This window comes from Sinohyriopsis cumingii, chromosome 6 (genome assembly GCF_028554795.1).
Source record: "Sinohyriopsis cumingii isolate HCF-2022 chromosome 6, ASM2855479v2, whole genome shotgun sequence".
Classification (NCBI taxonomy): Eukaryota; Metazoa; Mollusca; class Bivalvia; order Unionida; family Unionidae; genus Sinohyriopsis; species Sinohyriopsis cumingii.
Window position 1 is genome coordinate 65649399 of NC_142966.1, and position 27867 is coordinate 65677265.

At 37.9% G+C, this 27867-nt stretch overlaps 1 protein-coding gene across 3 annotated transcripts in view; it reads right to left on the reverse strand.

Moving 5' to 3' along the window:
• The window catches only part of LOC149797110 (polyamine-transporting ATPase 13A3-like), a 214818-nt gene that overhangs the window by 140728 nt on the left and 46223 nt on the right, over window positions 1–27867 (reverse strand). For all 3 annotated transcript variants that reach the window (XR_016421772.1, XM_089961780.1, XM_089961779.1), the window contains exons 7-12: window positions 25634–25719; window positions 22790–22864; window positions 17426–17495; window positions 15323–15457; window positions 2033–2099; window positions 1050–1181 (exon numbers count right to left, since the gene is read on the reverse strand). Coding sequence is in view for 2 of the 3 variants with exons in the window: in XM_089961780.1 (XP_089817906.1) it covers window positions 1050–1181; window positions 2033–2099; window positions 15323–15457; window positions 17426–17495; window positions 22790–22864; window positions 25634–25719 (565 nt within the window). In the remaining variant the exon portion in view is untranslated. The remainder of the gene's footprint in view (window positions 1–1049; window positions 1182–2032; window positions 2100–15322; window positions 15458–17425; window positions 17496–22789; window positions 22865–25633; window positions 25720–27867) is intronic.

Below are 27867 nucleotides of genomic sequence, written 5' to 3' on the forward strand. Positions count from 1 at the left end.
TGGTAGCCAAGTATTCTAGTATTTTTTGTAATTCCATACATGCAATATTTTGCCGTGGGCAAATTTTGGGGTTTGTTATACCCAGTGTTTTGGGAGTGTAAAGATATTTTGTACGATATCTGTCCAATCGTTTCATCATTTTACTAACTGAATAAAGTACCTCATTTTTCACTATTTGAATGAATACATTATTTTACTATGTGAAATTGGTGTGAATCAGTAACCTTTGTCCTTGTACTGTGTAAGGTCATTTACTTGTATTCAGCTTTATGTTATGGTATTAGGTTCGTGCGGATTGTGTTAATTTTGTCCAATATTTGGATCTTACACACGCTCATTATTCTTTTTTTCGTTCGAGTCATTCATCAATAAACGTTGTATTTGTATCACCATCAAACGTGTTCTGTTATAAATCCGAAATCCAACCCACCCAGTTGTCTTGTTACAACGAACAGCATCATTCAACATAATACAGCCATTATGGGAAATTTAGATAGACAATACAGTTACCAGTGACAAATACAGCGCCAGACAACATAAGATAGCATTTGTGAAGATTACAGACATGTTAGCATGCTCTGATAGACAATGCAGTTGCCAGTGACAAGAACAATCTCACACGATATAACACAAATTATCGGGGATACAGGACAGTTAACGTGCTTTCACTGACAGTGAGTATGTGTGTGTGTTTGTGTTGGATTTGTAACGTAGCTTTAACGAATTATCACTTATATCGCTACGATATCTGCAGTTTGACAGTTTATAGTGATGTCTATCATGGGGCAACATGCCGCAGACACGACCCACCCACTCACACTATTCTGACACCAGGCCGACCAGTCTTAACACTAACCTCATAATGGTGAGCGCCTAGTGAGGCAGCTGATGGTACCATTTTTACAAGTCTTTGGTATGACTAGGCCGGGGTTAGAACGCGCGATCTCCTACATCCGTAACCACCGGAGCAGAGTCTCGTTGACAATGCAGTTGCCAGTGAGAAACAAAGTGTTACACTACAAAACACAGCCATTATCTGGAATACTGACCTGTTAGCATGCTCTCATTGACAATACAGTTGCCAGTAACAAGAACAGCATCGCACTGCATAATGCAACCATTACGGGGGATCTCAATGACATCACCAGGTACCAGATCCTCTGATGAAATATTTACGTATTCTGAAACAAGTCGATACGGCATGAAAGATCAGATATCATATAGCCATTTGATGCACTAAAATAGAACAATTTAAATATAGAATGAATATACCAGACTCTTATGCAATGGTTTTGTCTATGTTGCTGACCAACAGGTTTTCACATACACCAATGGTTCCTAATGGTTATCTTTTATGATAAATCCAACAGTACCTCAAAATAAATTATTGTTTATGCTAGCATAATGTCAAATTTTGCACACAATCTTGAACACAAAATAAGGCATTTTCACTGTAAAAAGAGGAATAAGTATGTGGTAATTGGCATAGGGTGTTAACAATCATGTTAAGAATATATTTTATCTTTTATCATTTATGATGTGATTGACCCTAATCACTGGCACACTATCAATCATTTTTTCCAGCAAAATTAATTTGCATGTGAAAAGCATTATGCACATATGCCACATGCACACATATATATATATATATATATATATATATATATATATATATATATATATATATATATATATATATATATATATATCTTATGGAAATAAATGATTTGTTGATTTGAATAAATACTTTGAGATTATTGAAGACTCTTTCATTTACATTATGTAGGATTTAATTCACAATACTTTAGGTTCCTTTATGAGTATGTATATATGTGTATGTATATATGTGTATATATATGTCTATATATGTAGATATCTTCATATATGTATAAATAGATAGATATATAGATATCTATATATGCCAATATCCATTATTGGCCAGAGTACTGCACATAATCTCTGTCATATATATGAGAGAGTTTATATTTCTCTGTGAGACATAAATACTGTCGCTCATTAAAAGAATCCTTACCATCAGTTTCTCTGCAGACAGTAACAATGCTTGAGGAGTGAATGGTGTTCCTAAGCGCTCTTTGCATCTGTAAAGAAAAATTAGGTTCATTATTGTTATTATGTTTTTTGGTTCATTAACATGAATTCCTTGTGAAAAAGTATATTTTGGAATAGCCGACAATTTACAGATTAGTCTGTCCAACTTGAATATTAGGTTTAAGTAACTTAAGTTTTTATGGTTTAGTAACTATCCATAAAGATGCATCCAGTTTTCATTACTATAAAAGCTGTCTAAGATATTCAAGTTTGAATGAACAAGCGAGTGAAAATGACAATAATCATTTTCATGACTATATGTGTTAATGCTAAGGAACAGACGAAAATAAAAAGTTCACTCAAACATGCAAATTAGGTCACAGTGACGGAATTTATTGTGTTTATTGATCTTCTGGTTATAGTCAATTGATCACAAGAAGACTGAGTAACAACACGTGTAAACCAAATATACACAGAGAAGCTTTTTGTGTAGTAATGTATTGGTTACATTGATATGCCATATGAAAAACAATGAAAGAAGGGGGAAAACATTTTGCTGTCGAGTAACTTTGATGATTTGCAATTATTAAATTAGATACGTAAATAAACTGATTTATCGAAATCGATTGATAAATTTATTTCAACAACGGATATGTGACCAATCATTTGTGAGCTATTGTTTGGTACAATGATAAACATGGTTGAGTGAGTTGTAAATGATGTATTATTAAAGACGACGAAGAACTGTTACCTTTCTTGTTGATGATTCAATACAAATTAGATTGCAAATTATTAGTTATTGTAAGAGCTGATATATGTCAGAAATAATGGGCTAGCAATATAATGAAGTGACGGACTATTTTGAAATGAACATTCACGCATTAGTGTCATTTAATTTGGAAAGAAAAGTTAAGCAGTAACATAAAACGTACTTCAAAGAAATCAGATCAGAGGTTGAAACATATCAGAAAGATGAAACTGGTTAAAATGTTTACAGATTTCGAAGCTACGTGAGAACCATGTAATGTCCGAATTCCTATTATGAGGAAGCAAGGTACAACGGGGCCTCGCTATCTTTAAAACCGCATTTCTTTGCACACACAAATCAAAAGTGGAAATTATGGCATGACATGTATTGGGGTTGTCTAAATTAAACATCATGAAAATTTGTTTGCAAATGTGTAAACCTAAAATTAAAAAATTTAAACTTGGGCATACAAGATAGCCTATAAATGGCATAGGGTGGATGTAAGTACACCGCTAATCACGTCAACATAATCATATTGGACATAAAAGGTAGTGTGACTAAGTGCTGAGGTAGACTGACTAAGGCCAATGACTAAAGCCGAGATAGGATAGATTTCTCGCTGATTTCAACCATGGGCATGTCTGCTAGAGTCCGGTTTAATGAGCATGTCTTTGGGAGCTGTATCGGTCAAGGAAATCATCAATATCCAATTCAATGTCGTCGCCATCGCCTTGGAGCGCTAGGATAATAAGCTAGAGATGCATCGCAGCGCGAGCGCAAAACGCCAGGCCTCCCTGCCACCCTGTGAAAATAATGTTTTACTTTGCATTTGTAACCAAGGAGCTATCATTTTATACCATCAATTCGAAGATCTGGACGACATCTTCTTTAAAAAATCCCGTAGATTGAATGCACATTTCTCGAGATCGAATCTAGGCTTGCTCTCTGTACAAAAGTTCTGACGTGGACGATGGTGTTGATTGCTCCTTGACTGTTGTGTTCATTGGTCGCAAAGTGGCAGGGGTCACCCTTTTGACCACAATCATCGCCGCCTTCTTCAAAATCGGCTTGGAAATCACGTATTTGGGCTGTGACTTGCCTACCTTGGTCAGTTTCGTTCTTAGCTCCAAGGGCAACATTATCGGTGTTCCAGACGCAGGCTTCTACACAACAAACATCCACGGCCATAGATCATTGTTCACGTTTTCCATCCACGTGAATAGGGAATGCTGCTTTTCCACGAAATTGTTCAGGGCGACAGGCCGCCTGACGTCGCAATGTAAGGTTTATCGATCAGACAGGAGTGCATGCTCGACGCAGTGTAAATTATTGCTTGGGAAGGCAGCAACGTCAACGAGCAGTAAACTGTCACATTAACCGCTCTAACAAAATCTTGCAACCACAATTATAATCCGTGTACGCTACCGGGGCTCTCAAAAATGCAGACAAATGACAATGATTGGTTCGGCTGCGAAGTTATATTGAGTTGTGCAGACACGTCAAATGCACCTATATCAGATAAAGCGATGTGCCGTCTCAAAGCTACGGCTTGCTCCAAATATTCATCCTAATAATACAAGAGGGTCTCTATCCTGCTGAGGCCATTTTTTGTAAGGAGGGCCACGCTGGGCAAATTGACTCTGGGCTTCCACGCCTTCTACCTTCTTTGCTGCGGCCCGCGAGTTGTAGTAAACGATTTACAAACCAGCAGTAACGCGCCATACTTTAAGATGAGCACACCTGTTGGATGGCAGCGACTATGTGTGCATAATATCTTTTGCTTGGATTAGCACATATTTGATGATGAGGGATTTTAATGAGACGAAGGCATTGCGAGCATCCTAAGCGAGTACAACAAAAATCACAGCGAGACAGTCTATGATAGCTAGGATCTCATCTGCAAATCTTGTTACCTTGAACATATCCTATCAGCGAGGAAAACCGTAGCATGAACGAATGGTTAGTATCAGAGATGCCATCTCACCTTGTTACGTTAGGTACACCATCGGGGATCCCTTTATGAACAAACTTTTGTATAATTTCTCTAACACGTCAGAGCAAGAGTTTATGGAATGCATCTCTGCAACATGGGCACATACGCCTCATTGTGAATGCAACGTGAACACTGAATTAAACGCAACTGGAACACGATTACGAGGCTGGGCACGCCATGGTACATATCAAGCCGTCGTGTCCGGGAACCTTAGACAGCAGTATTATTGAGAGTGGTATTCATTACTGGAAATACGTTCAGGAGATTGTGTGTAACGCATATTGTAACGTATATCGATATCCATTCAGCGCTGTCAGTTACAAGCGTACATCAGAAAACATACCTGGCTACAACGTAATATACCTGTTCATCGACTACATGTACACCTACGTTTCTGACTGAATCTCTAACTTCGATATTCTTTCTCAATTAATGCTATTAATAAAAGTGCATCGTGTGCTTGTTGTTAATTTGTCTTAGTTTCTCTCTAATTTCTTTACAAAATACAAGGCCCTTCCCTTTGAAAAACTTTTTCAAAGCAGTATACAAATAAATAATAGGTCAATCTTATTACAAACAAATAAGATGTTGACGTAAAAAAAGTTATCATCTATATCTTTCGTCCCTTCTAAAAGACTTTTGTTTAAAAAAACAGATTAAAATAAAAAAAAAACAGTTTAATCAAAGTATCAAACTAAAGAAATGTCAGATATATATGCGGCAAAATAACAACAATCCAATCGTGCAAAAAAAATCACAACAACAATGCAAAGTATCATATTTGAAGATGTTTCTAAGATTTGACCTTATCTTCTTCCATGATATATTTAACTATTCTGCTTGATTAAAGATACATATAAAGTCTCAAAAGGAAACAGTTTTGGGCAAACTCACGATCAGGTGATGACACGCCTCGCATATATTTTGTACAGCCAATAAAAAAAGAAACTGGTTTAGTTCCGTTTCATTCCAATCCATTATTGACAGCAATGCTCTATTTACCCTTAGCTACGGCTAATAGCCTTTACACGTGAACGTTCTAGACACTAAATTGCAACCACGTACAGCGCTAACTTAGAATTTCCCTCAATCAATCCAACAATATTGTTTAAAGGAGAAGAGTTAATTAGCTTTAAAACAGCTATTTATGATGGAATGAAGTTGAATGCTACAATTGTATGAGGAAATGTTGAATATAATACCAAATGCATTGATTAATACAAACACATGCAGTGTCTCGTAACATTGTATAATAGGATCGAAACCAGCAATACTTTTGCGAATCATTGCACCAGCACATTGTCTATATAAACAAAAAAACATACTTAAAATGTATTGTTTTCCCTTATATTGCGATTGACTTATCCATACATCAGAAGAAATTCTGTAATTTAATCTGACAAATGATCAATACTGAAAACACCTGTGCTAATTTGTAAGCATAGAATCCATTAATAACAGCTTCCATTAGCATTTGACTGAATCGTCAAGTTTAGTAAATATTTTCTATCACAGAGACATATATAATAAAATATCACACAATGCCTCCTTAACATAATTTTGCTATAAGGCATACACGAAAAAAATATTTTCACCAATCCGTCCTGAATGGAAATCTGCTAGCAGGCTGAACCTGACATAATATCCAACACCATCCCTGTAATAGAAGTCTGCTATCAGACAGACCCAGAGAAAAAGTTATTATACAATCCCTCCTTAACATAATTCTGATATCACGCACACCCAGAGGAAATAGTACCACACAATTGTATCCTAACATAATTCTATACATAGACTGCTCAAGCAAAAGGATTATCACAGTATCACTTCTTTAAAGTCTTACACAATACAAAACTATAAGATAGTAAAATGTGTATTCATCAGATATATAAATTATATAATTACCATAATGACAACTTTGTTACCATTATATGTGAATTTAATTTTGAAGAGCAAGTCTGACATGAAGACATTTCTGTTACTAGACATATCAAGATAAAAGGGATATCAGAGTATCACTTCATTAAATATTTAGATAATACACTTTGTTTGTTTGGTGGGTTAAAGCAGAACAACCCATGTGGGTTATTTCATTGAACGTGACACACCTTTAATCGTATATGGAAAGGGGCAAAGGTTGCAAATGAAAAGAACATTAAGACACAAACAGCAATTAATGGAATATTTGACTTTTAATAGCTTGCATTTTTATGTAAGAAGTATATTTATCTACATTACAAATATTGCATCCCAAAATTTTACTTTTCGAAACTTAAATATCTCAACATACGTTGACACTTCTATGGGGCCTTAAACGTTTTGTCTGAAAATTCAATAGTATGAAAACCCAGTAAACGTTGTTGGTGTATAAAGGAAAGTTAAACATTCCATCCTTTAGCACATTTATCAAATAGGATTAATGTTTCCTTCTACAGTGATTTAAGTGTGATGCAAGTTACCGTCCAGCATATAGTTTATGAGGATATATCCAGCTTCTAGGTTTGTTGTGGTCAATACACGAAACATTTTAGCATTGTGTCTGCACAAACTATTCTTTACCGATGGAAATACAGTTTGGTAACAGTTATCTCTTCCAACAGAATTGCCCTCAACTGGTAGACAAGAATTTTCAAGAACTGAAGGTAAAACCATTCCATCGTTAACTGCAGAATGTTGAAACGCTATTCATGAGCAATATAAATATTTTTAAGATGGACACCATAGTGATGGCCACTTTTTCGGCTACGCTGGACACCCAAGAAGAACCATTTCCAACCATTTCAACGTAACTTCAAATGAATGTGAGTGACCCAAATTTTATGGACAGAATTTCCATAAAACTTCACACACACACACATTATAAAAAGGAATCATCTTAGAATTATAAAGTGTGGAGTAACTGGTTAGAGCGCCCGCCTAGAATGTGGAAGGTCGCGGGCTCGAACGCGACGGAGTCATACCAAAATTATAAAAATGGTAGTACAAGTTGCCTCGCTTGGCGCTCAACATTAAGAGGTTAGTGTTAGGACTGGTCGGCCTGGTGTCAGAATAGTGTGCGTGGGTGGGTCGTGTCTGCGGCATGTTGCCCCAGTGATAGACATCATTATAAACTGTCACACTGCAGATATCGTAGCGATATAACTGATAATTCGTTAAAGCTACGTTACAAATCCAACACAAACACACACACACATACACACTGTCAATGATTATTATTGCTATTATTATTATTATTATTATTATTATTATTATCATTATTATTAATTTTATTATTATTAATGCTATTATTATTATTATCATCGTTATTATTACTATTGTACATTTGAGAAAAAGTGCGCTTGTTGACATTTTGTTATGAACAAAAATATAAGAGCATTCTTTAAATACTCCTTTTAAGAATCTCGAACAATGCAATAAGTATTAAGCAAGACAAACAATCGAAATACTTACTCACTTATCTGCCGAAATCAATTTTGATCAGTTTCTCCTTTTTATTGCGCCATCGCCAAATGGAGGTCTATGTTTTATCAACACTCAAAATGCATCATATAGTACATTTGATCAATTTATTACGTATACTTCTTGGCATCCGTCCGTCTACGGGAGACGATGGCGTAGCTCCAAAGTAAGCTTTTGCTTATTCTTCTTTTTAGCTCTCTTTTCAGGTTGTTTTATTCTTCTCTTTTCCTTTGCGTTTTGAATTCCCTGCCTGACAGCTAGACGCCAGCTGGAACGGTTGTTTACGCAGCTCTCCCAGTCGTTGACATTGATGTTTGCTGTCTTCATATCCTTCTTGCAAACATCTTTGTAGCGCAGATGTGGTCGTCCAGTTGGTCGTGCACCTTCTGCTAACTCCCCATATAACAGGTCCTTGGGAATGCGACCTGGGTCCATTCTCTTGACATGGCCGAGCCAGCGAAGGCGCCTCTCGCTGAGTATGGAGAACATGCTGTTCATGTTGGCGCGTTCTAGAACCTCTGTGTTGGGTACTTTGTCCTGCCACTGGATGTGCAGAATGCGCCGCAGATATCTCAGGTGGAAGCTGTTGAGTTTCCTCTCGTGTCTTGCATAGGTGGTCCATGTTTCGCTGCTGTAGAGAAGTGAGCTGAGCACGCAGGCTTGGTAGACACGCAGTTTGGTCTTCTCTGTGAGGTTGGGGTTGTTCCAGACCCTCTGGTTAAGTCTGGCCATCATTGCTGCTGCCTTGGCAATTCTGCTGCCCACCTCAGAATCAATGGAGAGTGAGCTGGAGATGTTAGACCCGAGGTATGTGAAGTTCTCGACAACTTCCAAATTGTACCCATCGATGGAGACAGAGGGAGGCGAGTCTGTGTCCTGTGCCATGACATTCGTTTTCTTCAAACTGATGGTCACTCCAAATTCCTTAACATGCATGGGAGAGGCGGCATACCAGCTGCTGAAGTCCATCTTCCGTGTGTGATGTCAAGGCTGCATCGTCGGTAAAGAGCAATTCACGGATGATTACCTCTGTAACTTTAGTCTTAGCATGGAGACGGGCGATGTTGAAAAGCTTGCCGTTAGCCTTGGTATGGATGTACACTCCCTCGCTGCAGTCCTTGAATGCGTACTGGAGAAGCATGGAGAAGAAGATGGCAAAGAGCGTCGGTGCAAGGACACAGTCTTGTTTGACTCCGCTAATGACTGGGAATGCTTCAGATGTTGCGCCATTGAAGCACACTGTGCTGTGCATGTTCTCGTGGAACGACATAATGACAGCAAGCAGACGTGGGGGGCAGCCGATCTTCTGCAGGAGTCTGAAGAGTCCACTCCGACTAACTATGTCAAACGTCTTCGTCAGGTCTATGAAGGCAATGTAGAGGGGCATCTGCTGCTCGCGACACTTCTCCTGCAGCTGACGTAGTGAGAAGATCATGTCTACAGTTGACCTGCCGGCTCGAAATCCACACTGGGACTCTGGGTAGACGCGGGAGGCTAGGATCTGCAAGCGCACCAAGGCAACACGGGCGAAAACCTTTCCGACGATGCTGAGGAGGGAGATGCCCCGATAGTTGTTACAGTCGCTACGGTCTCCTTTGTTTTTGTACAAAGTGATGATGTTGGCGTCACGCATGTCCTGTGGGATGTATCCTTGTTCCCAGCAAAGGCAGAGGAGTGTGTGTAGGGGCTGAATCAGTGCTGGTTTTCCGCTCTTGAGGACTTCAGGCGGAATGCCATCGCTTCCAGGAGCCTTCCCACAGGCAAGGCAATCGATGGCTTTTCCGAGCTCTTCCAGGGTGGGCTGTGTGTCTAGCTCCTCCATGACAGGCAGGTCTGGAATGGCGTTCAGGGCAGTTCCAGTGACATTGTTTTGGGTTGCATATAGTTCGAGATAGTGCTCAACCCATCGCTGCAGTTGTTTCCCCTGGTCTGTGATGACTTCACCCGTCTTGGACTTGAGGGGGGCGGTCTTGTAGCTGCGGGGTCCTGTCGCCTTTTTGATACCCTCATACATTCCTCTTGTATCCCCGGTGTCAGCAGCTGTCTGTATACTGTTGCGAAGGTTCAGCCAGTAGGTGTTGACACAGCGGCGGGCGGTCTTCTGGGCGTTATTCCTTGCAATCCTGAGGGCTTGTAGTGTTCTGGGGCTAGATGCAGCCTTGTATGCCAGGAGGGCTTTCTTCTTTGCCTCAGTCACGGGCTCCATCTCCTCCCAGTTTGCTTCATACCAGTCGACATTCTTTCGCTCCCTCTTCCCGTAAGCTGTGATGGCTGAATTGTACAGAGTCACGGATATGGGACCACTTCGAGTCAATGGTGTCATCAGGTGTCACTTTGGTGAGGGCTTCCTTCAGTTTGCTGATGAACTGCTGTGTTTTCTCTGGGTTGCTTGCACAGCAGGTGTTGATGCGTGGGTGACCCTTCTTCTTGGCGTGGTGCAGCTTCTTGGGTAATATTCGCACCTTGCTGGCCACGAGGGAATGGTCCGTGTCACATTCGGCACTGTGGTAGCTGCGGGTAAGGAGGACACTGGCCAGTTCTGCACGCCTGGTGATGACGAGGTCTAGCTGGTGCCAGTGGCGTGAACGTGGGTGTCTCCACGACACCTGTTGGATCTCCTTGCATTTGAAGAAAGTGTTGGTCACACATAGGCTGTGGGAGCAGCACATCTCCAGCAGTCGCTGGCCATTCTCGTTGATCTTGCCCCTTCCGTAAAAGCCGAGACAGGTGGACCAGGCCTCATGGTCAGCTCCCACTCTAGCATTGAAGTCTCCTAGTAAGTAAAGGCTTTCATTGTTGGGGATACTGGATATTGCCTGATCCAGAGCCTCATAAAACTTTCTCCTTGTAGGTGGAGCAGAGGATTGGGGCGTACACACTGAAGATGTTGACCGGGCCTAAGGATGTTGACAGCCGGAGGGCTAGGATTCTCTCAGTACCTGATGATGGAGGTTCAATGAAGGCGATTAGCGTGTTCTTGACGGCAAAGCCTACACCATGCTGCCTAGGTTCATCCAAGGGCTTCCCCTGCCAAAAGAATGTGTAATTGGCTTCCCTGATGGTGCCGCTGTCAGCCAGTCGGGTCTCCTGGAGGCAGGCAATGTCGATGTTCAGTCGGGAGAGTTCTCTGTCAATGACGGCAGTCTTCCGTGCATCGTCCATCTGGTCAAGCCAGGACACATGGTCCTGATGTTCCAGGTTGCAAAACGTAGTGTTGGAGTCTTTTTATTTCTTCTTTTAGTCTTTCTTGGTGCAGAGTTTTGTGGCCCACTTGTCGAGATGGTTCTCTAAGCTCTACGCACCCAGTGAGGCAGGCAGGCCATGGCGGGCAGCACCTTACTGACGGGGGCTGCCCAGCTTGAGGCGGGCGGTAGCTGTCCAGTGAGACCTGGTGATCTCTCCCACCGTCAGAAGTAACCCCTGGCGCCAAGCTCTACGCCAATGGAGCTTTGACTTAGAACCGGTAAACTGCTACTTCTCGTGTTGTGCCGACGCCGTACGACGTCGCTGGAGTGTCCTCTCCAGTGGAGCTATGAAGCCTGGGCAGGGTGGTATGGAGAATTTGCTGTTGCCCATGCAGCAGATCCCCCTTCTCCACGCAGCTGGTGTGCCCAAGGGAACGACGAATGCCGATACAGCTTGGCACCAACGGCGTCGCAGGAGTTGCCGGAATGACGTTGAAGTCAATGTCATACCGCCTTAGGGACTCCATCTCCGGATTTTCTGTCGGGGTTTACTCCCTTAGCCTTTCCCATGAGTGGGTATAGCCACAAGGCAGCAGAGGTTTGGAATCGGAGTTTTCCTTTTCCTAGATGAGCTACCATCCAAGGTTTACGAGTCCCATCTACCCGAAGCAACTGGTTTTAAGGCGCCAGTGGGCCGCCTTCACCCCTTCTCCTGTTAGTAGAAAACATGGTCTGCCGGGCTTCAAATCTAAGCCACTCGCGAAGGCCAGGAGCTGGATTTTAGTTGACAGAGGCAGTAAGAGACGCAGTTTGTATGGGGCATTTTGGAGGATTGGGGCGCTTGTCTCCCACTCCCACCCCGGGCAATGTCAACCTTAGACCACTATTACGTATAAAACCCAAACAAATCCCGCATATGACCATACATTCTCCAGATTACAAAAAGAAGGATAATCAATTAACAGCCGGTTGTGTACACATGTTGTCCTTATTCATCAGACTACTTTAGTCGCAATTCTGATCTTTAGGATACATTACTGATGGTTTCTGTAATGTGTAGATAACACGCATACCACACTGTCTTTTATGATATCTTTCGATTTGTCTTTTAGTTTCTTTATTTTGAAAAGCAATAGGCTTAAACTATAACATGATATGTGTACAGATACGGCCTTTAAAATAGTGTTATTGCCCTACCTCTGGTGGAATAAAATCTTTGGGAATGGTATTGCATATCTTAATCTGCTTTATTGTGGAAGGTAGTGTTAGGAAGTTAAAGACAAGATGAATATTTCCTTTCATAACCACGAATGTCCAACATGAGTATTTTGCAATAGGTCAACATATCGTTACCATCATACACGCTTGCTTTACATGTTAGTTGGTATGGAATCTTAAAAGACACATCGAGTGAAATGTGCTGGTTTTATTTGCATTTATAAATTATTTGAACATATGCGTACTTTTAACATCAGTAGATACCAAACGGATTGAATACGCGCATACAAATTTGTTATTTATGTTAAAGTTTGCTATAGAATTTCAAAAGGTGTCCTGCCATGATGTGATGTAATTCGGTTTCTAATTAGCACCTGTAACTACATCTTTGAAATAATGATGACACATTCAATTGACAAAAACTGCCACACGTTACTTATTGGGCGTTATTACAACTAGATAATTTAACGTTTATTTATGTAATTGTAATATGTGTGCAGAAGTAGTAAACTTGTGATTTTTGATAGATTAATTGAAAGAAATAATGTTCATCAAATACAAACAGAATTTTATTATACAATTATCTTCCATCTATGACTGCGATATTTGCTTAATTAACTCACTTTAAAATTGCACGTGTATGTTAGAAATGAGGATTGACAAGTATATTTATTAAATACGGGTGATACAACATTGTTTTAGTATTGCTTTATATGCTATGATGAATGAAATGTATGACAAAATGGACCGTAAAAAAGATAAGAAGAATCTTTATATTATATCAGTATGTCCTTTTTAAACAACTGTTGTTTTGGAATTTTAATTGCCGAAATTAATGGTAAATTAATTAAACAAAATTACTAACGTACACAGAGTAACATTATTTACTTTCGTGTGACAAGCATTTTTGCTTACCTTTAGGCTATTTGTATATGTAAAGTACACTAATCAGAACAACGCATATCGTTTTAAGATTTTGAAATCAAAGAGGTACGTTTTGAGGAACAAAGGTTATTAAATATCATGGTCTTGATAAGGAATGTTTAAGCCATCATTATTGGAGATTGTTCGCAAGTTTGTAATCAATAGCAATATGTCTTTTAAATCGGATTTTACTCCATATACACAATGACAAAATTGATTATTTCGGTAGTTGGAATGCAAAATGTCGACCTACCGACTGTCATTTAGGGATGACTGGCCTAGCTACAATGTCCAGCAAAACTAAATTTTAGTTTCTGTGATTGACGGATTTTGACTCCATGAAGTGCAGTAGCAAGGGACACATAACTAACTGTGTGTGCAAACATGTTGGTGGTTTTGATATTTGCAATTACTTATAAAACCCACTATATATTTTTAAAGTGTGTTAAATGCTTTAAAGAAATACATATGTGCTATCTTCTTTTATTCAAGGTTTCTAAGAGTAAATAACTTGTTGCCGACATTTAAATGTTGCATTTGAGTGTTACGCACACGCTTAGAATACTGTTTGAGTCTCATTAAACCTAAACATTATCTGAGAGGTTTACGGGTACGATAATGACGTAAACTCACCCTAACATAACCTCATATTAATAGTGATAGTCATCATATCCTACGTTTGTTAAACCTTTATTTGTGGATTGCTAGATTATATAATCAGATGCTGCACGCCTACCTGCCTGCTTAATACATAACTCCATATTCAGGATTTTGATCGCTGTATTGCTATATTTAGACTTACTGGCTCTCATATTATGCATGTATATGTTAAAATATAGAATAGTTCGGGCACAGAAGAAATGTTGGTTTATGATTCTGATTACTTCGATGTCACCCTAAGAATTTCATGTTTGTTGTCTAGGAGAGATATTTTTTACTTGGCAAACCAATAGCATGAAAGTTGATATTGAGATCCTGAGAGTTTTGGTCTTTAAAATTTTCGTTTTAAAAAGTGACTCAATAGAAAATCATTTCAAGAGATAAATCACCCTCCTGACATCTGCCTTATCGCCAGTAATCGTGGTTGGTAATATGATTTCTAACAAATCTGCTAATTTGACATTGATGGCCTTAAGAATACATGAACTTATAATATGGGCTGACTTGGTCTTTCCACTTCAGTTATCCTCGGAAATATGATGTTGGAATAGCCAAGTACAAAAAATACTACATACACAGGTATGGCTGGATTATGTAAATCACTGATTCACGAAAAATAAGTAGTTTTCTAATCTCCGTTATTTACGTGACATACAAGTAATATAACTCCACAGCTGACTGTGTCTGAGAAAATGACCTAAACACATACCTAACCTCAGTGATGATACAAGATGGACGCTTAAACAGACTGACAAAGATCTTCAATTCATAAGAAAGAATAGTCTGGCAGTCTAGCAGTCACATTAGTAGTTATACAACTTTCCATATCAAATGAGTGTTGATAGCCGAGAGAGTCGAAAGGTTGTTCTTGTAAGCATATTTATGAATCCTTTGTGGCGATGTTTGCTGTTATGTTTTAAGACATATATATTTGCTTTGCTTCCTTATTTTATTTATCCGCACCTCATTGCAAACTATTGGTATAAATTTAAAAATAAACAGCCATCACTACCCACACTATCACCATCAATCTAGTGGTGTTAATACACATGCATGACCACAAGTAAACATAATCAAAATACCTACCTTACGAATCTGATAGATGGCCATGGTGGCTGAGATGACGGAAAGAAAAATAATGCATCCGGCATAGTAATTGTATCCATCAACAAACCACACTATACAGCTGAACACTTGGAATATGTAAAATGGAGACAGAACCTGAAGAAATAAACAATCATCTCAAGCAAGACAAATAACGTAACATAATGTCAACTAGAATTGTTTCATTCAAATGCCAATTACAAGATGGAGTTTATTGTTCTCACAATTAACTTTTAAATCTTTATAATATATTAATTTGCGAACATAACAACTTAGTAATGAAAGGATGCCAATTTAGAAATCTGAAAATCCATTTAAATTGAGTAACAATTAAAGATTAATTAATATATTGTACAGGAAAAGACATTTGCAACATGCGCATGTTTTTATTATGCACTGTTTTTTTCGAGTCAGTTTACAATTACAAAACCATGGACATTAAAGTCAATGTTAGACTGCCACCTATTTGATTATTAGAACGCAATCAAAGTTAGTCTGGTCAAAAGTAACTTGCATATTCACAAGTCACAGTGTTCATAATCTCTGTCCAGTTAAAAAAGTGTCAGCTATGACCTTCGACTTTATCCCAAAGATACATCTGGTTTTCAAAATTCCTTCTGAAAATTTTAGATATGTCGATGGTTAAATGTGAGCAATTTTCACTCAAAACCATTGAAATATTGCAAGAAGTTCTTTATTGAAAATTCCAATTAAATCATTCATGTAATATGAGAAGTGATATCAAAGGTTTTGAAATAGCTACTTTTATCATATGTTGGTAGTTAGCTGAGAGACATTTTCATTAAATGCAGCTACATATTGCTGTAGTTAAACCGTAGTAAAAACCAAGGGACATAATGACACGCCATTCAGGAAAAGTAGCCTTATCAATATTTTCAAGAGGACCAGCAGGGTTTGCCATTTTGGAAGTTAAATCAGCATAATTTAAAAATAGATTGGAATAACTATCTAATGCAAGAATGTGGTGATGCTGTTGTGTATTGTAAATGTCGGAATGGACATTCGTTTTGGACATGTAGCTGTTTTTTTTAGATATTTTAATCTTTGGGAGTCACATTGGCATCATCATCATTTTGGCCAAACCACGTATAGTGTTCAGTATCTTAGTGAAAACATGACCATCTCTTCCAGAGGATTAGTGATAAAATAAGTTTAAAGATGGATACCCATTGATCAGCACAATTGTTATTACAACCAACTAAATATTGTAATGTCTTTTACAAATATCATGATGATGATAATATTATCCTTTAAGGCTGAATATTGGATTGGATGTTAAAGGAACATTTATGTTTGGACAATTTACACTTCATAAGTAGAGTAACGCCATTTTCAAGGTGGCCACCATGGTAGTCATATTTATGATTAGGTCAGCATTATTTATATTTATGATCAACTAGGCATTACAATAGTCTTCCTGTGAAAGCCCGATATCGATATGATCATCTATTAAGAGTGTGTGTGATTTAGAATTTTTAACGTAGCTTTAACAATTTTTCATTCATATTGCTACGATGTCTGCAGTGTGGCAGTTTATAGTGATGTTTAGCACTGGTGCATCATGCCGCAGACATGTAGCATAATGTCCCACCCAGTCACATTATCCTGACACCAGGCCAACCAGTCCTAACACTAACCTCTTAATGTTGAGCGCCAAGCGAGGCAGCATCCATTAAGAAGAAGAAGATATAGGAATTAGCTGATAATCCCAACAGTAGCCGTATTGGATGCTTGGTCATGATCACCTTCATTCCGGTTAAATAGACAATTTGATAAGTATTTCGGTGAAAACCCCATGTCGGTATGACCATCAGTTCAGCAGCAGAAGCGATAAAAAGATGGCCACCATGTCGGCCATATTAGGTGTTCTAGTGGTACTAGATCATACGACGGAGGTTGGTTCAAACTTTTAAGGCAATTTTCCAAGTACTTTAGAAGTAGGAATAACAAACTTGTGATAACGTACATAAGACTGATAAACGATGGACGGATGGCAGTCAATTGGTCATCCCATAAACTCTACTGGTATTTTACCAGTAGAGCTAAAGGATTGAAATACATTACCTGTTTCAAAGTTAGATTAATAATTGGTGTTACATGGATACCAATGGAGTTCTTGCCATACAAGATTCGTCTGCAACAAATATAAAAGTTTGTTACCAAATGTATCTTGTATCTTTAAACAAGGACATTATGTTATTTAAGAAATATAGTCTTTATTTGACTATGAACAAAAATATGCAGTTAGATAAACTTGGAGCCGAAGGTTTATATCAGGTATCTTCATCCGTATAAACCAGAGTGTAATCGAGGATTTTATAACTTGTCTCTATAAAATTATATAGAAGTCACTACAAGTTATTGTAAATACAAAATATAATACAGGAAATAAAAGCATCAAACGACAGTGACCTTGACCTTTAACACCTTTGTCTTGAGACAAGGCATAACAGTCATAGCACAGTACAATACACAAAAATCAGCTTTGTCTATCGGCTGATGATTTCGATTGAAATATCACGAACATTTCAATCAGCTTCAAATAAAAGAAGAAAAAAGAAATATCGAGGGCACATATCATGTACAGCTGAAAACTGTAATTGGTCTTATTTAGCCAGACACTTATATTCAAGTAAGAAGTAAGAAGTGGTATTATGAGATAGCCTCAATTTAAAGGTTTCGTAGAGCAAGGCAGTTGATATATATTTTAAAGTTATAACACAAAAAAGAAACAAGTATGAAACGAGATATAATAATAATAGGGATTAGAAATTAGACCGGGTAAGACAATAGGACCATGAACCTAATTTTGCTGCCTGTAATTTGAACAAGTTACTTCAGTATAAGCAGTGGTAGACACGATGATGCATGATGCTATGTGCACAAAGGCCGGGTAAGAAAAGCGCGTACACCAAAATGCTGCTTGATTATATTGGTGCCATCATGATAATCCTGTGTTGATATGACCACCCATTCAGAAGGACCATTGATATCACTAGTTCAAGGTAGGCACTGTGAAGGACATACTGTTTGTCCGAGCAGTGTCATTTCCATATAGGACCAGTTGTATGATGTGATGAATGTGTGTCACGGTACACGCTAATAGTTCACCTTGTTTAGGAGGAATGCGATAACAAACTCCTGCTAATGGACGGACTGACGATCAAACAGTAGAAGCTATCCCAGAAGCTATTCTGATCGAAACATATGTGTTCAAAAACTAAATGGAAAACCTTGATATGATCCAGTGAAATATGAAATGGATATCACAGTTGTTACGATTCTATCGTAGCAAACGTAAGTAACAGAAACAAGCAAAGCCAACAATTTTTGTAAAACTTAACAAACTACTCAATTATCAACGTTAGAAATGAAAAGTGTGAGAGGAACGTACAGTATTATGACCTTAATCCAAATAGTCCTTATAAAGGTCGATTAAAGTACTAAATGAATGAAAAGTCCCTTATAAACTTCAAGACCGGAAATGGAATGGTCATCCAAGAACCTTGACGTTGTGAAGATGGCGTTGTCCGGAATTTCTTCGAATAATTTATAACAGTTTCAGAATAATTTTATTGTCCACAAAATGAGCACTTTCTATCACCCATATTCCAAACAATTTTTTTTTTCCTCTGAAAAAATATCTAAACACAACATGAAACATGTCTGCAGACTTGCATCACGAATGCAATAAGTGCGAATGACTCCTAAAATTGGGGTGAAGCTGAATGTTTTTTCCTGCTTATATACGCCGTATAATGAGACTTTACTTCGTAATAGAACCCACGTGACAACATGCACGGTTGATATTTGACGGACAAAACATATTCACGTGACCTCAAACAACCAATGGAAAACCTCCTTTTTCTTCTCGAAACATCCATATCCCATCAGTTATTAAGAGTATTAATACTAATTGCAAAAACACGTACATAAGCATCAGTTTATAGATTCTACGCAATTTGCGTTCTTAACAGATTCAAAATCACGTATACAATTTATTAGGAAAGATATTCAATACAATTGCAACCATGAGTAAAAATTACTAAATTGGATAAAACAATATACAATGAGATACACAAAATATAGATATAATAACACAGTGACTGTTATTGTTTGACGTGTGCGATGCTTATAGATACGCATCCATTCAAAGAGGTTATCATTCTGTCATGAACAGTACCTAAGAAATGATCTCAAAACACAGATTTAACAAAGTCGCTGGGCTAAAGTTCTTTTTGGAATGTGGAGTAGACCTCATCAAGATTCATCTCTTTACCAAGTTTCAGATTCTCCGTATGAGATGATTTCTATGGCATCACAAAGATCTATGTAATCACAAGCAGAATGAGAAAATCTAATCAACAGCAAACGAAATATAATACGAGTCAAAATAATCTTCTTTTGTTGCGTTACTAAAGCATGAGCAATTAATCATCATGTTTCATGATTCTAGCATGAACAGTGATTAATAATGAAATTATGCAAACAATATAACCAGTAAAAACAGCATAAAATATCGGTCACAGTTATCTGCTTAGTACTTGTCTAATTGCATCCCATTATCTTCCTATATGATTGTATGTACTATGCTTTGAATAAAATTATGCTCATCGAACAAGGGTATGCCGCCATAAACCCGGAAAAAGTGAGCTCAGTGCACAATATTAGCCTAGTAGTGATGGATAGATGAATATATAGACAACGTAAAAAGTTTTATTATATGCTCATTTGTTTCCCGTTATCTTTATATTGTCAGAATCGTGCAGTATTACCCGATATTGAATCCGCGCGACAATACATATATAGCATTCACGTGCATAAAGGAACTACTTTCTATTGTAAACAAACAATGGACGCAGACGCCAGCACTTTTGATTTGTAAACAAATCATGTACACTCGCGTAAGAAGCTCTTTACGTTGTGGTTGTTTAAATTTGTTTCTGAATGAACTAAAACAAATGTTTCGTGGACTGCCACATACCAGCTGATTTAGCACATTTCGCGTTGATACAATGTTGCGGATTTAGGCTAGCTACAGTATATAACAGACGCAAGATACGGTCCTTACAAATAACATACAAGTGACAAGTCATATACTCTCTTCTTTAGCTGGTGACAAGAATGGCAAAATAAAATATACTTACAGTTTTACATCCTGAATTTCCTCAAAATGTATTTTCTTAATTCTGCAAATCCGAATTACATGAGCCATGTCATAGGTTTTCAATCTGGATTACACATTTCGAAATTGTGCTGTAATTTCGATAAGTGCAATTGCATCCTCCTTACTGCACTCAAAATGAAAAAAAAACTTTAAATTCCATAGCGTCTTTTTGATAATTGCAATTGAAAGACTTCATATTTTTCCCACATTATGATTTCAAACAGTCAGTGACAGAAACAGAAACCCATTTGCAGATGTAAACACGCTTCTCCCGCGCCGCTTCAATCCGATGTATTTCATGTATAATTTGCGCAGATGAATCCAGTCCAAAATCACAAACTTTCGTAGAATCGAAACAAAATACCAAAATATATTCATTCCAGTTCAAATGGAAAAGTTGTTGCAATGCGCATTCATTCATAATATGGCTGCAAAATTCAATTTTAAGTAGACACGCCATTTTATTTCGAAAGGTATGTCGAGCGCGCGACTAAGTTCAAATTGATCTGGGCGGAGTTATGTGCGCATTATTAATGATGTTGTTGTGAAATGATAAATCTGCGCTTGTGTATTTTGTTTACATAAGCAAGCCTTAGGTAGAATAAGAAAATGAGCACATAACAAAAAGGTTACTGCATTTGTATGGGAAAATATGAACTCGTTTTGTCGGATGATATACTGCACTCCCATGGTCGTGCAGTATTCCAGCCAAAAAACTCTTATTACTGCATCAGACAAACCTATTTGGTCATGAGTTAAATGCAAACATCTATGAAATGAAAATATACCATCTCTTGCAATAAACGTATGGTACAAAACAACTAGATCTAATAGTGATATGTACATGGCAAAGGGCCCCATTCACTAAAATTTGCTCATGGTCACTTTATACAGCTAACCTGTGTTGGGAAAGCAGGTTTAGAAGATGACATTTTGGAGCTACGATTCCTCTAAATGATAATGTTGAATGCTGGAATTCTAAGTCCATTAAGTCGATACAAGCATCTTCCCATGTAAGGACATGACGTTGATCCCATATGGAATAGAAAAGACAAATCATAGAAAAGACACACTTAGGTCTTTGAAACAATGTTTACGCGGAATTAAATGAGAATATGTTGATTTAGTTTTTTCAGTTATGCTGATGGCCAGCAAAGTTCCAAATTTCCATGTGAGAATAAGAAAAGAGTGTTGACAAAACCAGCCTCACGAAAGCACACCTGCTTCTATGAGAGAATGCCCTCACCAAATCGAATCTGAATACGTAGAATAATTCTTGAGATATGTCAGTTAAAAGCCACATCTCATGTACAAATTTGAAGCCAAGTGTCAAGAGTCATAACTCCATAAAATGTAGTTTATGACATAAACCCTAGGTATATGGGACAATGTTCATTCCTTGAGATCTGCCAGTTACAGACAACATTTCATCTGTTGATATCAAGATAATTGTCAAAGGACATAACACTATCTTGGTTTTCGAGCTATGGTGGTTACAAGGAATTACTGTAGCACACATTTCACATTTATGGGAACAGGGCAATAACCGAAAACACAAAACCTTTAAAAGGCTTATCTGTAAAAGACATTTCACAAATAATATGGCATTGAATTAAATGTTAAGACTGTATTATTTTGAGTGTTACAAGAAACGTAAATGACTGAATGACAGACTGAGAGACAGATGGACGGAAAAGGTGATTCCTGTAGGGCTCCCGTATCTAATAGGCCCGAAAATGCTTATGATAATCAAGCTTCGTGAATTTAGTATGAAGCGTATCCGAGAAATAAACTTGAAAGCACAAATGTTTGTCTAGCAAATGTGTCATTGTGATTAACTCTGTGACAAGTGCATAGAAGTTGGATGCCTCCTCTCAATATATTTCGCAATTTGAGGTATACTAGAAAACATGCTGGATGCAAAATCCATATGGTCATGAGCTAAAAGTTAAATCGTAACCAAGAATTGACCGTTTTGTTCAGAATCGTAGCTCCATAGCACATTCCTAAACCCTAGGTTCGATGAAGCACAATCCAAAATGTTACTTACAACCAATGATACTTGAACAGTTAACGTAGAATGAGGCCGTATAGACGTATATGTTTTCACATTTATGAATGATTTGAATACAGCAACAGCGATACCGAGGGTAGTACAATAGTTACCTTCTATTTTGTAAATGTAATTAGGCATGATTCTAATGATAACTGAAAACCCTTGTTCTCCTATTTTTATCTTCTCAAAGTCTTTTTTAATATACCTTTTACTCTGCTCTTCATAAGACAAGCTCTTGACTCGATGGAAATAAGAGCAGGAAACTCCATCCTCCAGACCCCTAAAATGATGTAATTCAACTGGTTACTGAGCAAATGGTGTTTAGTCACATATTAACACGCGAAAAGATGCACTATGTTGAAGAAATTTGAGTAGTTTGTCTTGCACTGAGACTTTCCATAGTATAATTTGGGCAGGATTTGACCTCCACATACACTACTGGTCTAGATTCCTTTACACTAGTTGTTCAATCACAATAACTCCAGCAGTTTCTATACAAGTAGCATATAGACTGAACACAATTTATATATTAGACTGAAGATTTTTTAAAAATCATGAACATGTGCCAACCCAGACAGGTTACACCAGGAGAGTTATAAATATGAACAAGGGATTTCACTTTAAATTAGAAGGATTAGAAGGCCCATGTCACACTGGGGCATTCATATTCAATAATTTCGACTGAAAGAAGTATACATTTATAAATTACTGCCATGTTTTGTTCAATAGCCACTACAGTGACGATAAAGTTTCGTCAAAATTTAATTTGCCTAATTGAGCAGTTTATCCATTATGATTCTCCAAAGCATTCATAGCGTAATTTCTCTGTCTTCTAGATTTGATACGTTCAGGAGGGTTCTGTGAGGATTCTTAACAACGTAATGTCTTAAACCCGATATTGTTTTGAATTGCCAGATAGCTAAGGCACATTTTTATTCTGAAACATATGTGCACGCAAGCGTTAGGTTCATCGGAATGTACTAACAACCAAACAGAATTATAGGTTAAGACACTGTCAGACAAGGATAGTTTGTATTATGCTCTTTTGATCGAAATGGAAGACAAGTTTGAAACATTAATGGGAAGGACGAAGTTGTGGCAGAAGGCATTACTGGTACCAGGCGAGTTTTCCTCCCGCTCAGGCAGTATACTCTCAGTATATAAATTAATACATTATATTCTTTGTTACCTGATGTCCTGTATACTGAAGTATATACCACGGCATGTTGTATTATGTACATGGTTGTTATATACATGTATATTGTATGTTTAATTTTGTTCCATGATTGTACATCGTTAGGGTCATTTTGTAAAACAATATTACACAGCTTTGTCAATCATTATTTTGTAAACATGTTTATTTAGCCCTTTAACCTTAGAAGTTATTAGAAGTAATCTTGTTGACATATTTGATGAGAAAATGACGCTCATCCTTGCGTTCTTTTTGTGTTATTGTGTCTTAGGTATTTTTTATATAAAGGCAGTAATCAAGAAAATTATTAACTCCTGTCTTAACATATGTCGTAGGAATCAGTCTTTCCGTTGCGTTCAGTATAATTTGAGTCGATTTATTTATTTAAATTAATTATTGGTATTACAAAGTGCTGATTGCTTTTAGGACTACATCATGCTTTTGGTATTAATGAGAATTTATTCAAGGTACATATTGGATTGTATCATTATGATACACCAGCACGGCTGGCACATCAGTGCATCCAAGACTGGAATGGAGCACCACTGGAATTCATTTTGAACAATCAATACTTTTGGACTTGTGTTAGAAATGTTAGGATAAACTGTCATTTAATTCGCAATACTACTAAGTTCTTTTAATTTTCACTTTGTATTCTTGGGAAATAAATTAGTTGATGTATTTTACAAAACTTGTTAGTTTTCACTTTTCTACATTTATTTTAAGAAACTTCAGTCGTAGTAATGGTTCGTACAGTCCAGGAGAGGTTGCTTTAATGGACTTTCCAAGGAGTTTCCAAGTACCTCCAAAAGTTTTAAAGCAGCATTTTGTCTTATGAAAACTGAATATTTTATATATTCATTCTTGATATTTTCGCAAAATATGAAAAAGATATTTAAATTCAAGCTAATGTATTTTATATATTTGTATTGTATGGTACTTTCTCAGATAAATTCGCTGAAACTGAAGCAGACTTCAATGAGTTTTTCAACAAATATAAGATTTTTATAGACAAAATCCAATTGGATGAAATTAAGATAAGTTTTGTGGTAATCTTTCAACTTCAAGGACTTCTAAAGGTTGTATAAACCATGGTGTAGAGTATGGAGTAACTCACTGGTGATAAGTCATCATTTTAAAAACTATATAAGACCTAATGAGTTAGAATTTGTATTATGCGATCAAGTGTTAAAGATACCTGACCAGGGCCAGGACATAACTGAATGTACAACTCGCTGATCAGGTGTTTACAACGCACCCAAAGTCATCAAAACCATTAAAAATATTTGGTCTGAATTTTATGGTAGTCTATCTGCGTGTAGATGCCTGTCTGTGTCAAAATTAACTTTCCCAAGATAACATGTAAATGAAATTTTGAAAGCCTGCTGCCTAGCCATCTAATGCACGTAAAAACGTTCAAACATAGATGTTTCTTTCTGAATTCGGTATCATAATACCATAATTCAAGATTTATATTTCCACAATATATAGAACAAGTAAGATTCAATACAACTAGAGTAGGTTCTTATGAATCAATACACCTATTTTTAGTGCTTCATTACTATATGGCACCTCATAATAATGAAGTCCTCGGTGTAACACTATTATGGTCACCGAATCTACTACATCTTGTAGCCTTAATATGTAACAGAGATAGATAATATTTTGATTTCATATAAAATATATATTATCATGATGCCTTAAAAAGAAGCCCCCGCCATCAACATGGCTCGATTGTATAGCTCCCATAAGTATCATTACATTTGGGGTTCTGTTGTGAACAATGTAATCTCAACATCCTATATGCATTTTCATTCGAATTCAGATTCACAATCGAGTCTTTTATGAATGACTTACAACACTTTGTGAAACCTGCCAGCATTGTAGTCCCAGATGTATTTGACTTTCTTCGTGATGAAGTATCTGATGAGATCGCTGTTTCTCTAAAATAAAAGTATATATATATATATATATATATATATATATATATATATATATATATATATATATATATATATATATATATATATATATATATATATTCATATTTATATCAGGTACATAATGTATAATGTTAGATAAATTGCAAATATACACGAAAAATCGCGGACAGGCAAGGTGATTGGTGTCGTTTCTGTACTGACGTAGTTTCTAATTTCAGCAGAGTAAAGATTAAACAAACTCTAACAGAAGTGAAAATATTATTTATTCGTATTTGTAAACAATATGTTAGTACTGTCAAGTATTCTCGTGCATCAGCCAGGGATTACATTATCCGTTCTGTTTGGAATGTATTTGTAATTCGCAATGATCAATTCTACACGACTTGATTTATCTATCCTAATCATCTGGAATGACCGTGTACTTGGATGGATTTAATTGCTAGATCGCCATGCGGGTGTGTCTGCTGACTTTGTGGTGTCATTTTGCTAATGTGTATATGGTGGAAATGGTATAGGGGATGATGCTTGCAGCAAGGCGATGTGTACTGTTTAAGAGATGACCTTTGTTGTTATATATATATATAGGATAGCATTAGAGGGTATATCCTCTGGTGGGGGAACAGTCACGTGTCATTAGGGGTAGCTCACCTTTGTTCCTCATATGCACCCAGTTCTCACCTGTGGATCAAAGAAGCTGTAACATGCTTAGAAGCCATACACGGTAAACCCTTTCGACTGCCACGCTAAACCAGGTGAGGGTAGCCGACGGGTCTGAAACCCTCGCTGAGTCAAGGCTTGCCTACCCAATTATACAAAGGCTGGATTCGGCCGACTTAGCAGAAGAAACTGATAACTACTTCAACGGACAGAATTGCGATTCTCAGCAAAGCGCTGTGGAGTGCGTAGAGTTTGACGAGACATGTAGTCCTAATCATCCACTGCATCTGATTACATCTCCAGCCGTCTTGACCTTGTCTTGCCACTGGATCCAGATGGTCTTTCACGAGTGAATGAGGTCGGAGACGCGCAACTCTTCATCAATTTAGACCAAGTAGACGCGCAAGTCACTTGATCCGCCTTCTCTCGAAAGTCATGTGGCGACGTACGAGCGAGGGAGCGGCAGGTGTGGGTACTCTGGTAGCCTAAGCCGCACATCTGCACACATGTGGGTCAGGCCATATGGTCGTTCTTCACTGACACGGATCAACAGTGGTGTTCGGCAGCCCCCTGAGCGACTGACCAGCGTTTTTTAGGATTCGCACTGCTCACCTCGATGGCATGAAGAAGGAGGTAGAAAAGGTGCCCTAAAATTGCCTTCTCCCATCTTTCCTAGCCTCCTAAATGCATCTGGAAGAGGCCCTACATGAGCGATGGAAACACTACAAAGAAAAAGATGAAAATCGTTCCTCTCACTCTAGACCCATGGAACGTGCGCACACTTTCGGACAGAAATGAGCTAGCAGAGAGCTATCATGATGTAACATTGACATTGCAGACTTGAATGAAACCCACCTTGCAGGTGAGGGCGAACTTGGTGAAATGGGCGCTGTCTACACCTTCTTTTGGAGTGTAAGAGGTAGCAAGGAGTGACGTGATGCCGGAATAGGCTTTGCAGTGAAATCAGTATTTGTTTACAAACTAGGTGGACTTTCAAAGGGTCTGAATGACAGGCTTCTGATCATGAAACTTCCCCTGACGAATGGAAGAAAGCATGTCAGGATCGTCAGTGCCTAAGCTCCAACCATGGCCAGTGCAGATGAAACAAAGGACACATTTTATGAAGAACTCCACTCTGTCATACCCTAGGTTTCCCAATCTGATAATCTCATCATCCTTGGTGACCACAATGCAAGAGTAGGCTTTAACAACATCTCATTGGAAAAAGTCATTGGAAAGTATGGTGTTGGCTGCTGCAACAGCAATGGCCATCTAATGCACCAGACCTGCGCTGAGCATGAACTGCTCATCATCAACACTGTCTTCACGTCCATACCTACAACATAACGGCATGGATACATCCCCGATCTATCTCATTGACTACGTGATAGTCAGGAAGAGGGACAGGCAGGATGTACGGGTGACCAAGTCCATGTGTGGTGCAGAATGTTGGACTGACCACCGCCTTGTAGTCTCGAAGCTATACATCAG